This window comes from Oryctolagus cuniculus, chromosome 5 (genome assembly GCF_964237555.1).
Source record: "Oryctolagus cuniculus chromosome 5, mOryCun1.1, whole genome shotgun sequence".
In the NCBI taxonomy this organism is placed as follows: domain Eukaryota; kingdom Metazoa; phylum Chordata; class Mammalia; order Lagomorpha; family Leporidae; genus Oryctolagus; species Oryctolagus cuniculus.
In genome coordinates this window covers 17,971,380-17,984,130 of record NC_091436.1, presented here as the reverse complement: position 1 = coordinate 17,984,130, position 12,751 = coordinate 17,971,380, and the positions used below count along the sequence as shown (strand labels likewise).

General features: G+C 49.4%; 1 protein-coding gene across 1 annotated transcript; it reads right to left on the bottom strand.

Annotated features, from left to right (window-relative positions):
• Positions 1 to 7,361: 7,361 nt before the first annotated feature.
• Positions 7,362 to 12,454, bottom strand: LOC100355436 (UL16-binding protein 2-like). Its single transcript, XM_008253902.4, has 5 exons — positions 12,270 to 12,454; positions 9,038 to 9,295; positions 8,374 to 8,649; positions 7,900 to 8,005; positions 7,362 to 7,541 (listed from the first exon to the last, which is right to left on the bottom strand). The coding sequence occupies exons 1-5, from the start codon at positions 12,355 to 12,357 to the stop codon at positions 7,529 to 7,531; spliced, it is 741 nt and encodes a 246-aa protein (XP_008252124.3). The 5' UTR covers positions 12,358 to 12,454; the 3' UTR covers positions 7,362 to 7,528.
• Positions 12,455 to 12,751: the final 297 nt, after the last annotated feature.

Here is a 12,751-nt window from a genome sequence, read left to right as displayed (position 1 = left end):
ACCTGTCAAATAAATTTTAAAAAAGTGGCAGGAAGTGCCTAGAGGGAATGAGGCTTGAAGCCCTGTGGGGGAAAGTATACCAGCCTAACTAGAGGAGAGAAAAAATAAAAGGCACAGTACGGACACGTTTCTCTCTCTCTGATCACCTCACAAAGGCATACAAGCCGATAGAGCAGGCACCACTTTGGACATACGTAAGAGCTGTGCCAGCTTGTGTCTGTGCCTGGCAATCAGCTGAGTGTAGAAACATGACTCTTGTGGGGACTGACTCTGGTGGGGAGTAATAACAGGAGGCTAAGACCTAGTGACTGTGTGGAACTTCTGAACCAGTATTATGAAAAAACAAAAACAAAAAAACAAACTGAGGGTTTGTGTATCAGAACTCACGGTGTGGCTGTGACTTTGAGTAGTCTTGGTAGGGGACGCCACAAGCTCAGGGAGTCCTGGTTACTCAGTGAAAGACATTGGGGAATCTGAACTTACACTGAGGACTACACAGATCCTTTATGTGGTCCTTGGGACAGAGCAGACGAATATTACACCCACTGGGGCTAGCACTCAGGCACTGGTCTCCATTGAGAAGAGCTCAGCTGAGCACAATTACTTCCCTTCAGATTAAAAAAAGAGAAGATTTATCATGCCAAACCTGAGTGTGTCACCTTAGGCACACCCTTAATCCTGGAGAACTGAACACAGCTCTCTAGCCACACCCAACTACAAGCCTCTAGAGATTCAGTGAAGGCAGACAGTCACTTATCTACAGAGTCATAGTACAACAAGTATCGCCACAAATGCTGAACAACAAACACAACAATACAAGAAGGAAGAATAAGAAAGACAACATGACACTCCTAAAAGAACAAAATACTTCAATACAAGATTATGAAGATGATGAGATAGAAGAAATGCAAGAAATGGAACTCAAAAAATTGATGATATGATACTTAGAAGTAATCAAAAGCAAACACACAAACTACAGAAATCCATGCAGGACACGAAAGAAACTCTCTCTCATGAAATTGAAATCTTAGAAGGAATCAAAACGAAATGAATAATTCAATAGAATAAATAAAAAAGGCACTTGAGATCCTTAAAAACAGAATTAGAGGCCAGCACCATGGCTCACTAGGTTAATCCTCCCCCTGTGGCACTGGCAGCCCGGGTTCTATTCCCGGTTGGGGCGCTGGTTCTGTACCGGTTGCTCCTCTTCCAGTCCAGGTCTCTGCTGTGGCCCAGAAAGCAGTGGAGGATGGCCCAAGTGCTTGGGCCCTGTACCCACATGGGAGACCAGGAGGAGGCTCCTGGCTGCTGGCTTCGTAGCGGCGCAGTGTGCCTGCCGTAGCAGCCATTTGGGGAGTTAACCAACGGAAGGGAGACCTTTCTTTCTGTCTCTCTGTCTCACTGTCTAACTCTGCCTGTCAAAAAAAAAAAAAAAAACCAGAATTATTTAGGCAGAGGAGAGACTATCGGACTAGAGGACAGAGCACAGGAAAATATACAGTCAAACTGAAGAGAAAAAGAAGAAATTAGAAACCTAAAAAATATCATTGTGAATCTATAGAATACTATTAAAAAACCCAACATTCAGGTTCCAGGAGTTCCTGAAGGCATGGAGAGAGAGAAAGAAGGATTAGAAGGCCTTTTTAGCTACTAGCAGAAAACTTCCTGCCTTGGAGAAAGAAGGAGACGTCCAAGTACAGGAGGCACACAGAACTCCCAATAGATATGACCAGAAAAATCCTCGCCATGACACATTGTAATCAAACTCAGCACAGTGAAACATAAAGAAAGGATTCTAAACTGTGCAAGAGAGAAACATCAGATTACTCTCAGAGGATCTCCAGTTAGACTCACAGCAGACTTCTCATCAGAAACCCTACAGGCTAGGAGAGAATGGTGAGACATAGCCCAAGTACTAAGAGGAAAAAAACTGCCATCCCAGAATATTATATACTGCAAAGCGCTCATTTTGTGAATGAAGGTGAAATAAAGACCTTTCAAAGCAAAAAGAAATTGAAAGAATTTGTCACCATCCATCCAGCCCTGCAAAAGATGCTTAAAGATGTGTTACACACAGAAATACAGAAAATGATCATCAATACCAAAGAAGGTAAAGGAAGAAAATCTCTCAGTAAAAGACTACAGGAAGTTCAAACTATAAATTAAAATATCTTTGGACAAATGGAAGGGCAAAGTCACTACTTACCAATAGTCACATTGAATGTAAATGGACTCAACTCTCCAGTTCAAAGACACAGACTGGCTGAATGGATTAAGGAACAAAACCCATCTATTTGCTGCTTACAAGAAAGGTGCATGCAGACTGAAAGTGAAAGGTTGGAAAAAGATATTCCATGCCAACGGAAACCAAAAAAGAGCTGGCATAACCATCTTAATACCAGACAAAATAGACTTTAACACAAAAACTGTTAAGATAGTCAAAGAGGGGCACTATATAATGGTTAAGGGATCAATTCAACAGGAAGATGCAACCATTATAACTGTATATGCACCTAATTACAGGGCACTGGGCTATTTAAAAAATATGCTAAGGGATTTACAATACAATACAATACAACACAATAGTATTGGGGGACTTCAATACTCCACTTTCGGCAATGGACAGATCAATCAGACCAATAATCAATAAGGAAAAAGCAAATTTAATTCGCACTATAGACCAAATGGACCAACAGATATCTACAGAATTTTGTACTGCATTTAGAAAATACACATTCTTCTCAGTAGTGCATGGAACCTACACTAGGATTGACCACATACTAGGCCATAAAGCAAGATTAGCAAATTCAAAAGAATTGAAATCATACCATGCATTTTCGGACCACAATGGGATGAAGCTGAAAATCAGCAACTCAGGAAACTCTAGAGCATATGCAAATACATGGACACTGAACAACATGCTCCTGAATGAACAGTGTGTCATAGAATAAAGCAAAAACCTTCTGGAAGCAAATGAAGATAACAACACAACATACCAAACTTATGGGATACAACAAAAGCAGTGTTACAAGGAAATTTTATAGCAATAGGTGCCTACATCAAGAAATCGGAAAGGCACCAAATAAATGAGCTATCAATGCCTCTCAAGGATCTAGAACAATTACAGCAAACCAAACTGAAACTAGTAGAAGAGAAATAATTAAAATTAGAAAAGAAATCAGGGCCAGCGCTGTTGTACAGTAGGTTAATCTTCCACCTGTGGTGCCGGCATCACATATGAACACTGGTTCTAGTCCTGGGTGCACTTTTTCCAATCCAGCTCTCTGCTATGGCCTGGGAAAGCAGTGGAAGATGGCTCAAGTCCTTGGGCCCCTGCACCCGTGTTGGAGACCCGAAGAAGCACCTGCCTCCTGGATTTGGATTGGCTCAGCTCTGGCCATTGTAGCCATATGGGTAGTGAACCAGTAGATGGAAGATCTTTCTGTCTGTCTCTCTCTCTCATTGTCTGTAAGTCTGCCTTTTAATAAATAAATAAAATCTTTGAGAAAATTAGAGAAGAAATCAACAAAATTGAATAAAACAATTACAAAAGATCAGCAAAACTAAGAGCTGGTTTTTGAAAAAATAAACAAAATTGACACACCATTGAAAGAGAGGAAATCTTCCCAAATTCTTTATTTGATGCCAGATCACCTTAACTCCTAAACCTGAAAATGATGTAGCAGAGAAAGAGAATTACAGACCAATTTCTTTGATGAACATAGGTGCAAAAATCCTCAATAAAAGCCTGGCTAATAGAATCCAACAACACATCAGAAAGATCATCCACCCAGACCAAGTGAGACTTATTCCTGGTATGCAGGGATAGTTCAACATTTGCAAATCAATCAATGTGATACACCATATTAACAAACTGCAGAAGAGAAATCACATGACTATCTTAATAGATGCAGAGAAAGCATTTTCCATCCAATGGTTCACTCCTCAGAAGGCTGCAATATCTGGAGCTGCACCAATCTGAAGTCCGGAGCCAGAAGCTTCATCTGGGTCTCCCAAGTGGGTGCAGGGGCCCAAGGACTTGGGCCATCCTCCACTGATATCTGAGGCTGTAGCAGAGAGCTGGATCAGAAGAGGTGCAGCTGGGACTAGGACTGATGCCCATATGGATGCTGGAACTGCAGGCGGTGGCTTTACCTGCTAGGCACAGCACCGCCCCTTAATAGATATTCTACAAAAATAAGATGGACAGCATGGGGCAGTGGGGCGGGCTAGTCATGCAGCCTCCAGGACACCACCTTTGACTCCCACAGCCAGTGGTGAGGGAGAGGCCATCTCCTTGGAGCAAGGTGAGAGAAACCTGCAGCAGCTCTGTCACTGGTGATATTGCCTGAGGGACAACTCGCAGTCCACATGGCTTTGAGTCCAGCCTGGGGCACTAATGGGGACCGTGGTGCCCACCTAATCCTGTGAAGCCAGAGCATGTTGCTTTCTTCCCATCACCAACAAGGGTGCCTGGCAATGACCAGGAAGCACATGCTACCTTAATAAATTGGGCAGAGGCTGCTGTGGGCCACACAACTGGGGGATTTTTTACTGGAGGGATAAAATGCTGTGGTCCGCACAGACTTTGAGTCTGGCCTGGATGACTGGTTGGGGGCAGGGTGCCAATTAGTCCTATGAAGGACTAACCTTCCCTCACTCAATCAAGGTGGTGGCTGAACTCAACTTTCTAAGGCACAGCACTGGCCAACTTTTATTGGGCAGGAAGCTGGCTCATACTGCTGCTCTCTGGACTGAGGGGGCCCAAGGGGCTGCAAGCAGATCCCCTTCTCCTGAGACCATGGGGCCTTACGCACTATGAATGTGGGAAATCTGTGACTGTGTGATAGGGTGTGGGGTATGGCTGGGTCTTTGTGTAAGCATCATGTGAGGATTCAGAGTCTGAGAGTTCCCTGAGTGCCTGGGGTGGGTTGTCACAGAGGGCTCTGTGCTCACATTGATGAACAGAGATGCAAAATCCTCAACAAAATACTAGCCAATGAAATCCAACAACACATCAGAAAGATCATTCGCAAGGACCAAGTGGGATGTATCCCTGGTATAAAGGGATGGTACAATATTCACAAATCCATGTGAAACATCACATTAGCAAATTGAAGAACAAAAACCATACGATTATCTCAATACATACAGAGAAAGCATTTGATGAAATACAGCACCCTCTCATGATGAAAACTCTAAGCAACTTGGGTATAGAAGGAACATTCCTCAACCCGATCAATTTATGACAAACACATGGCCATTGTCCTATGAATGAGGAAACGTTGGAAGCATTCTCACAGAGATCTGGTACCAGACAAGGATGCACACTCTCACCATTGCTATTCAGTGCAGTCCTGGAAGTTTTAGTCAGATCCATTTGACAAGAAAAAGAAATCAAAAGGGGCCGGCGCTTCAGCTCAATAAGCTAATCCTCCACATGTGGCGCTGACATACCGGATTCTAGTCTGGTCGGGGCACCGGATTCTGTCCTGGTTGCCCCACTTCCAGGCCAGCTCTCTGCTGTGGCCCGGGATTGCAGTGGAGGATGGCCCAAGTGCTTGGGCCCTGCATCCGCATGGGAGACCAGGAGAAGCACCTGGCTCCTGCCTTCGGATCAGCTGGGTGTTCCGGCCGCAATGCGCTGGACGCGGCGGCCATTGGAGGGTGAACCAACAGCAAAGGAAGACCTTTCTCTCTGTCTCTCTCTCTCATTGTCCACTCTGCCTGTCAAAAAAAAAAAAAAAAAAAAAGAAAGAAAGAAAGAAAGAAAGAAAGAAAGAAAGAAAGAAAGAAAAAAAATCAAGAGGATACAAGTTGAGAAGGAGGAAGTGAAACTATCTCTGTTTGCAGATGACATGATTTTATATATGGGTATATATGGGGGACCCAAAAGACTCTACCCACAGACTATTGGAACTCAGAGAAGCGTTTGGTAAAGTAACAAGATATAAAGTTAATACACAAAAATCAACAACCTTTGTATACACAGACAATGCCTTATCTTACACCTTACACAAAATCCACTCAAATTTGTCGAAGACCCAAGTCTATGACCTGATACCATCACATTATTAGAAAACATTGGGGAAAACCCTGCATGACATTGGCATAGGCAAAGAATTCTTAGAAAAGATCCCAGAGGCACAGGCAATCAAATCCAAAATTGACAAACGGGATTACTTCAAATTGAGAAGCTTCTGCACTGCAAAGGAAATGCTCAGCAAAGTGAAGAGGCAACTGGTAAAATGGCAGAAATTACTTACCAACTATGCAACTGCTAAAGGATTAATAACCAGAATATGAAAAGAGATCACGAAACTCCACAACAGCAAACAATCCAGTCAAGAAATGAACTAAAGACTTAAACAGGCATTTTTCCAAGGAGGAAATCCAAATGACCAACAGACACCCTAAAAAACGCTCAGGGTCACTAGCCCTCAGGGAAATGCAAACCAAAATTGCAGTGAGGTTTCACCTCACCCCTGTCATAATGGGTTTCATACAGAAATCAATAAACAACATGGCTGGTGTGGATTTGTGGGAAAACGTACCCTAATCCATGGTTGGTAGGAATTAAACTGGTACAGCTACTGTGGAATGTCAGTATTGAGTTACCTCAGAAATTTGAATACAGACCAAGCTTATGACCCAGCCATCCCACTCCTGGGATTTTACCAAGGGAAATGAAATCAGCATATGAAAGAGTTATCTGTACCCTCATGTTTATTGCCGTTCAACTCACAATAGCTAAGATATGGAATCAACCCCAATGCCCATTTTTTTTTTTTGACAGGCAGAGTGGACAGTGAGAGAGAGAGACAGAGAGAAAGGTCTTCCTTTTGCCGTTGGTTCACCCTCCAATGGCCACCGTGGCCGGCGCGCTGCGGCCGGCGCACTGCGCTGATCCGATGGCAGGCGCCAGGAGCCAGGTGCTTCTCCTGGTCTCCCATGGGGTGCAGGGCCCAAGCACCTGGGCCATCCTCCACTGCACTCCCTGGCCACAGCAGAGGGCTAGCCTGGAAGAGGGGCAACCGGGACAGAATCCGGTGCCCCGACCGGGACTAGAACCCGGTGTGCCGGCGCCGCTAGGCGGAAGATTAGCCTAGTGAGCCGCGGCGCCGGCCTAACCCCAATGCCCATTAACTGAAGACTGGATAAAAGAAATTTTGTGATGAGTACGTATGCATCAACTGTTGAATTCTTTACTTAGGATATGCTAAGTTGATCTCTGTATATAAAGATAATTAAACATGAATCTTAATGAAGAATGGGATGGGAGAGGGAGTAGGAGATGGGATGGTTTGCAGGTGGGAGGGTGGTTATAGGAAGAAAAACCACTATAATCCAAAAGTTGTAATTTTGAAATTTGTATTTATTAAATAGAAATTTTAAATAAGAAAGAAAGACAAAAAAAAAAAAACAAACTTGTGCATCAGCCTTCTCTGGCAGCCCAATGTCTCCATCCCATTTGCCTCAAGTTCTTCAAGCTTCCATATCACATCTTGCATCAACTGCACGGGTCAAGCTAGTGAAAACACCTAAGGCACAAAGGCAGAAACAGCAGAAGATCACCTGATAAGGAAAAGGGTGGGGTAGGGATGGAGGAGACGGAGGGATGGATGGTGCTCTGCATGTTCAGACTCTCAGTGTGGATTTTTTCTGACTACACTAAGAGTCCCTGGGGAAGGTGCTGGTGACTCAGAGGGTGGGGCTCAGCTTTCTACTGAGGAACATGAGGTCTGCTTCTCCGGGACTCATCTCCACACAAGCAGGTCCAGCTCAGAGGGCAGGGGTGGACTCAGGGAATCCCTTTCCCATTTCCCAAGCCAGCCATCTGCCCCGTGCTTCCCTCCCGTGCTGCCCTCCATACCTGTCACTCAGAATGGCTCCCCTTACCTGACAAGGAGGACTGAGCCGGTGAGGAGCAGGAGAAAAGTCCAGGACATGGGCATGGTGGCCGTGACCTTGGATGGGACGGCTCCTGAGGTTGTGGGTGGCTGCGCTGAAATGGAAGCAGAAGATTGGAGGCCCCCATGCAGACTCCAAACCCCAGGAGAGGCCTTCCAGCTCCTGCTCCTGGGAAAGGCAGCCATGCTGTTGCTGTCATAGGGAGGGACACAGCACTGGATCACGTTCTCAGACACACACACACAGACATGCACACACCGGCACAACACACACACATGCATTCATGCCTACATCCTCACATGCACACACAGACACACAGCATGCACACAAATCCATGTTCCCACACGCATATCCACCGGCAACCACACCATTGCACCAAAACCCTTGCACACACACACGCACATGGTGGCTTCACCTCATCTCCAGGGAAAACCCCTTCCCGCCACCCCTGGCCCTAGTTACCTGTAGACTCCAGCATCTCCTCCCTGGGCAACAAGAAGTTCCCCAGCCACCTTGTGCAGTCTCCCACGGACACCTTCCGCAAGAACTCAGTCAGCTGCCTGTCATTCTCCCAGGTTGTCTTCAACCAGCTGGCCCCAGGATGAACCTCTGTCCACATTCTGGCGTCCAGGTCAAAGAGGAGGCCGATCTGTCCATCGAAGCTGAACTGCCAGGACCCGTGCCTGCCGCCGCTGGCTCCACGCCAGCAGCACATCCTGCCCTGCAGGCTCAGGGGATCTGCCCCATTGGAAAGACATTGTCAGAGATCAGTCTTGACAGGTCCTCTGCCCCACCTGGGATCCACTTCTCCCATCCGTTTCTCTGGTATGTCCTGGCCCTGCTCTGTCCTCTGCATCCTGCACTTCCTCCTGGGGCACCTGAGTGGGGCCAACTTGCAACTTCACAGAAACATAAGGAAGTCCCCATGCCCAGATCAGTCTTGACAGACCCTTTGCCCCACCTGGGATCCTGCATTCCCGTCCCCTTTGCATCACCTGGCCCTGATCCTACCACTCCCACCTTGTCGCTGGGCCTCCAAAGGAAGAGCAGTGTCCAGTTCTGCACATGGAAATCCTCAGTCCTGGTTCACAATACCTGTCCTCTGCCCAGGGACTTTCAGGCTCACCCTTGCTTGTGGAACGTTTCATTTCAGCCACTTGCTGGTTGAGGGCGTCCACCACATCTCGCAGCATTTCTGTCTGCTCTGCCCAGTTGTCAATGGCATCCACTTCCCTCCCAAGGGGGTCAAAAAAGCTGATCTTAGTGAAGCTGCAGTCACAGTGCAGAATCCTCCTGTCATCCACGTGACCTTGAACATCACACCGTTGCTGTCCAGGTCTGGCCTTGGGATTGACAGTTATGTTGTAGCAGAGGGAGTGAGCATCTGTGGAAGAGAAACACGAGTGAGGTGTGGGGATGAGAAAGGACTCACACTCAACCTCTCCCCCAGCTCCAAGACACTCAAGAGCCCACCTGATGGGCGGGGCTGGGACGCAGGGAGATCACTTCCTGCCATGGCAACTCCATCACTGGCTCCTGACTTTCTCCCACCTGTGCTCCTTGTAATTCATTCAGGTTCTCTGACCAAGTACACAGGGTCCTTGGCATGGCCCCCGAGACTCAGAGGGAGCTGGTGACAGGAGTCCTGTGTAAGCACACACAGTCCCTAAGCTCACATGCATCTGAACAGAAACTCCGACACCACGTGCTTAGGAAGTGCAAACCATGGTGTGCATGGTCCCTGGGCAGCCACTGTCTTCTGGGAGCATCTGGCAGAACTGACTCCAAGAGGCAAGAGAAAGACAGAGACAGGTGTGCCTAGGAGGGCAGGACTGAGAACAAGGTTTCCCGAGAGGCAGGCAGTGGGAAACAGCAACGGCTCTCACTGCACGCCTCTGGGTGAAGGAAAGTCTAGGTAACTCGGGGAGTGAGCACACGAGGACACCAACGTCCACCACCAGAGACCGCAGATCTCCACGTACATCCCATGGATGCCGGTCCTGGGTAAAACACAGAACTCGAGCCCAGAACTTCAGTTTCCTGAGCTGGAGCCACCCGTGCCCCTCGCCTGTGAGGAACTCCTGGTGGACGCCCTGTGAAAGGCAGGTGTCTTGTTAACTGCTCCGGAGGTACTGGCTGTAGGTTAGGTAGGAAGTGAGCAGGGAGGGTGTTGGAGAGGGACCCTGGGCCACAGAGGGGCCTCTGGAGGGTGGAGAGAGCAGCAGGTCTGTTAAGTTCACAGTCATCGCAGGCTCCCATGGCTGGAGATCACAGGAAGCCTGTCAGGAGGGGTTGGGCAAGACCTTGACATCTGCCAGCTCACATTCCTCCCTTAAGGGAGGCCTCTCAGCTGCTGGGAGCTGTTTGAGTGGCAGCCCTGCAAGCACAGGGTGTGAGTCATCCTCCCCTGCGTGTGGAAGAAACTCCTCCTGCAGGAACTTAACACAGATTATGGGTGAGACCACCCTCTAAGGTAGCTGAGTCTGCTGGACAGGTGGTGAAGCAGGTGAACACTGGGTGAATACCAGGCTGATTCCCAGAATTCCCTCTGAGAGGATATCTAGTAACCAGCTAAGGGCTTGCAGGCCATGTAGCATCAGCTGCAACCACCCCGCTCTGAGCTTCCAGCACCACAGGAACCTCAGACAACACGTGGGTCTTCAAGGTGCTCACAGAAAATACATGTTCCCAGGAAAACAGGGACTCTGTGTGCACAGGTTTCAAAACATTTTCTGCGCCCAATTAGACACCTTTTCATCCCATCTCTCCACAAATTGGTTGAAGATGTGAATGAATGAATGAATGAATGAACGCGGTTGTATTTGCCCCATTCTCCACGGCCAGAGCTCTGTGCTGGGAAAGGGGCTGTGTCGGGCAACTCCTACCTGGAGAATGCTAGCCTGGACCTCCAGTGTGGACAGGCAAGGCCACACCCACTACACAAGGGACGTCTACCCATTTCAGTGTGGTTCTTGGTATGGGACCGGACTCACGAAGAGACGGGGGGCATCCGGCCACAGGCTAGGGGGGACCACACAGCCTCCCAGCTGCCATCATGAGCAGGGCTCCTCACCCACGAGGTCATTCAAGAGGCAGGCCTGGCAGTCGCCACTGGACATGATTCTCTGGAGCCGGGGGTATGGGGGCAGGGCCAGATGAAGCAAAGCAGCTGCAGGAGCAGGGAGCCTGTCCCCAGATGCCAGCACGAGGCAGCACCACTCACCCCGAGGTGAGCTCACACCTGCGGCTGCAGGGAGTGTCCCCACGTGGACCCAGGACTCCGCTGGACAGCACAGAGGTAGCAGCAACGCTACAAACCACAGGACCCCACTCCTCTCCCTGTGGCCACCAGAAGCTGCAGCAGGACAGAATCCACTGCTGACTCTCACACACACACCCGAGACTCCACTCGAGAAGGACACCCTGCGGGCTGGGGCTCCAACAGCCGGGGCATTGAGGATGCCACGAACCTGGGGTGGGCAAATGGGACCCTGCTCAGATCTGGGCCCTAGTTCCTTTGCAAGTTGTCCCTGGCTGGTGGTGTCACTGAGGCCACCAAGAAAAATTGAGCAGCTGGGGAGACAGATGACTCAGAGCCAGTAAGTCCCCTTTGCACACAAGTTGGCCAGCTCCTCTGAAAACAAGGCTCGTCACCTATAGTGCTGCCTCCCAGCAGCGAGGTGAAGTGCAGGACAAGGTGCCTGAACCCAGGGTGGTGGTGGGGGGATGGTGGCCCCATCCCTTCAAATTCAGGTCCTGGGCTGAGGTCTGGGTGTGCCTGCCTGGGGCGACCTCAGGCAGCGGAATGACACCATCAGGTAGGGGAGAAGTCAGGACCTGCCAGATGAGAAAGGGACAGATTGGACCTGAAGCCCGGGGATCCTGGTCCTGTGCCAAACTAGTCTACAGGCTTCCAGTGACTAAGCGACTCAGGACAGACCAGGCCGGATGAGAAAGGCAGACTGGCAGGGAATCCCTGTGTTCCTGGTCCTGTGCTGAGATGGCCCCGGGGCTCACAGGACTCATCAACTCAGGAGTGAAGTGGCCTGATGAGGCTGTGAGCGGTGGGGATAGTGGGTGGTGGCTGGCAGCAAGTGGACGCTTGTGGTTGGAGGGGGAGTTGTGGTTGCAGAGCGGAGTCGGGGGATGGCCTTCCTGCAGGGTCCGCACTCATTCACGCCCCCTGGCTCCGTGCCCACTGACCCCAAGACGGGCCTGGGGCACCATCAGTTTCCACTGCCCCCTCCCATCCTCCTCCTGTGACCTCTAGGAGAAGGGGCCTCAGGGTAGCCACAGGCCCGCGAGGAGGTCTCCACCCTCTCTCCCAGGCCCTGCTCCCCTGCCCTGAAAGCACTCACCGGCCAGCAGTGCCCGGAGCCCGGCTGCCAGCAGAGGCAGGAGCAGAAGCAGCAGGGACGTGAAACAGCGCAGGGGTAGCAGCTCCATCCCGGAGTGAGTGAGTTCAGCACTGACTGCGTATTTAAGGACAGCCAACTCATTTACATACAGTTACAAGGACTTTTTCGCGCCACTGGCTGCTGGCCCTGTGCCCTGGAAAAAGAGGTTGGAGTCAGAGCAGTTCTGAGGTAGCAGGCTGACTCCTGTCTGCCAAGTTACCTTTGCCCGCTTTCTGGCTGGGTGGAGTCGCTCCTTGGGAGGCTCAGTGCAATCCAAGACATTGTCAGAGTCCAGCACCGGCATGGCCTGGAGCACTGCAGGTGACAGCTCCCTCGCTCTCTCTCTCCCTCATTCCCTCGCTCTCTCTCTCTTCCTCTTTCCCTCTGTGTGTGTGTGTGTGTGTGTGTTGCTCTGCCTACAGAAGGAAAAGTGGAGGGAGGGT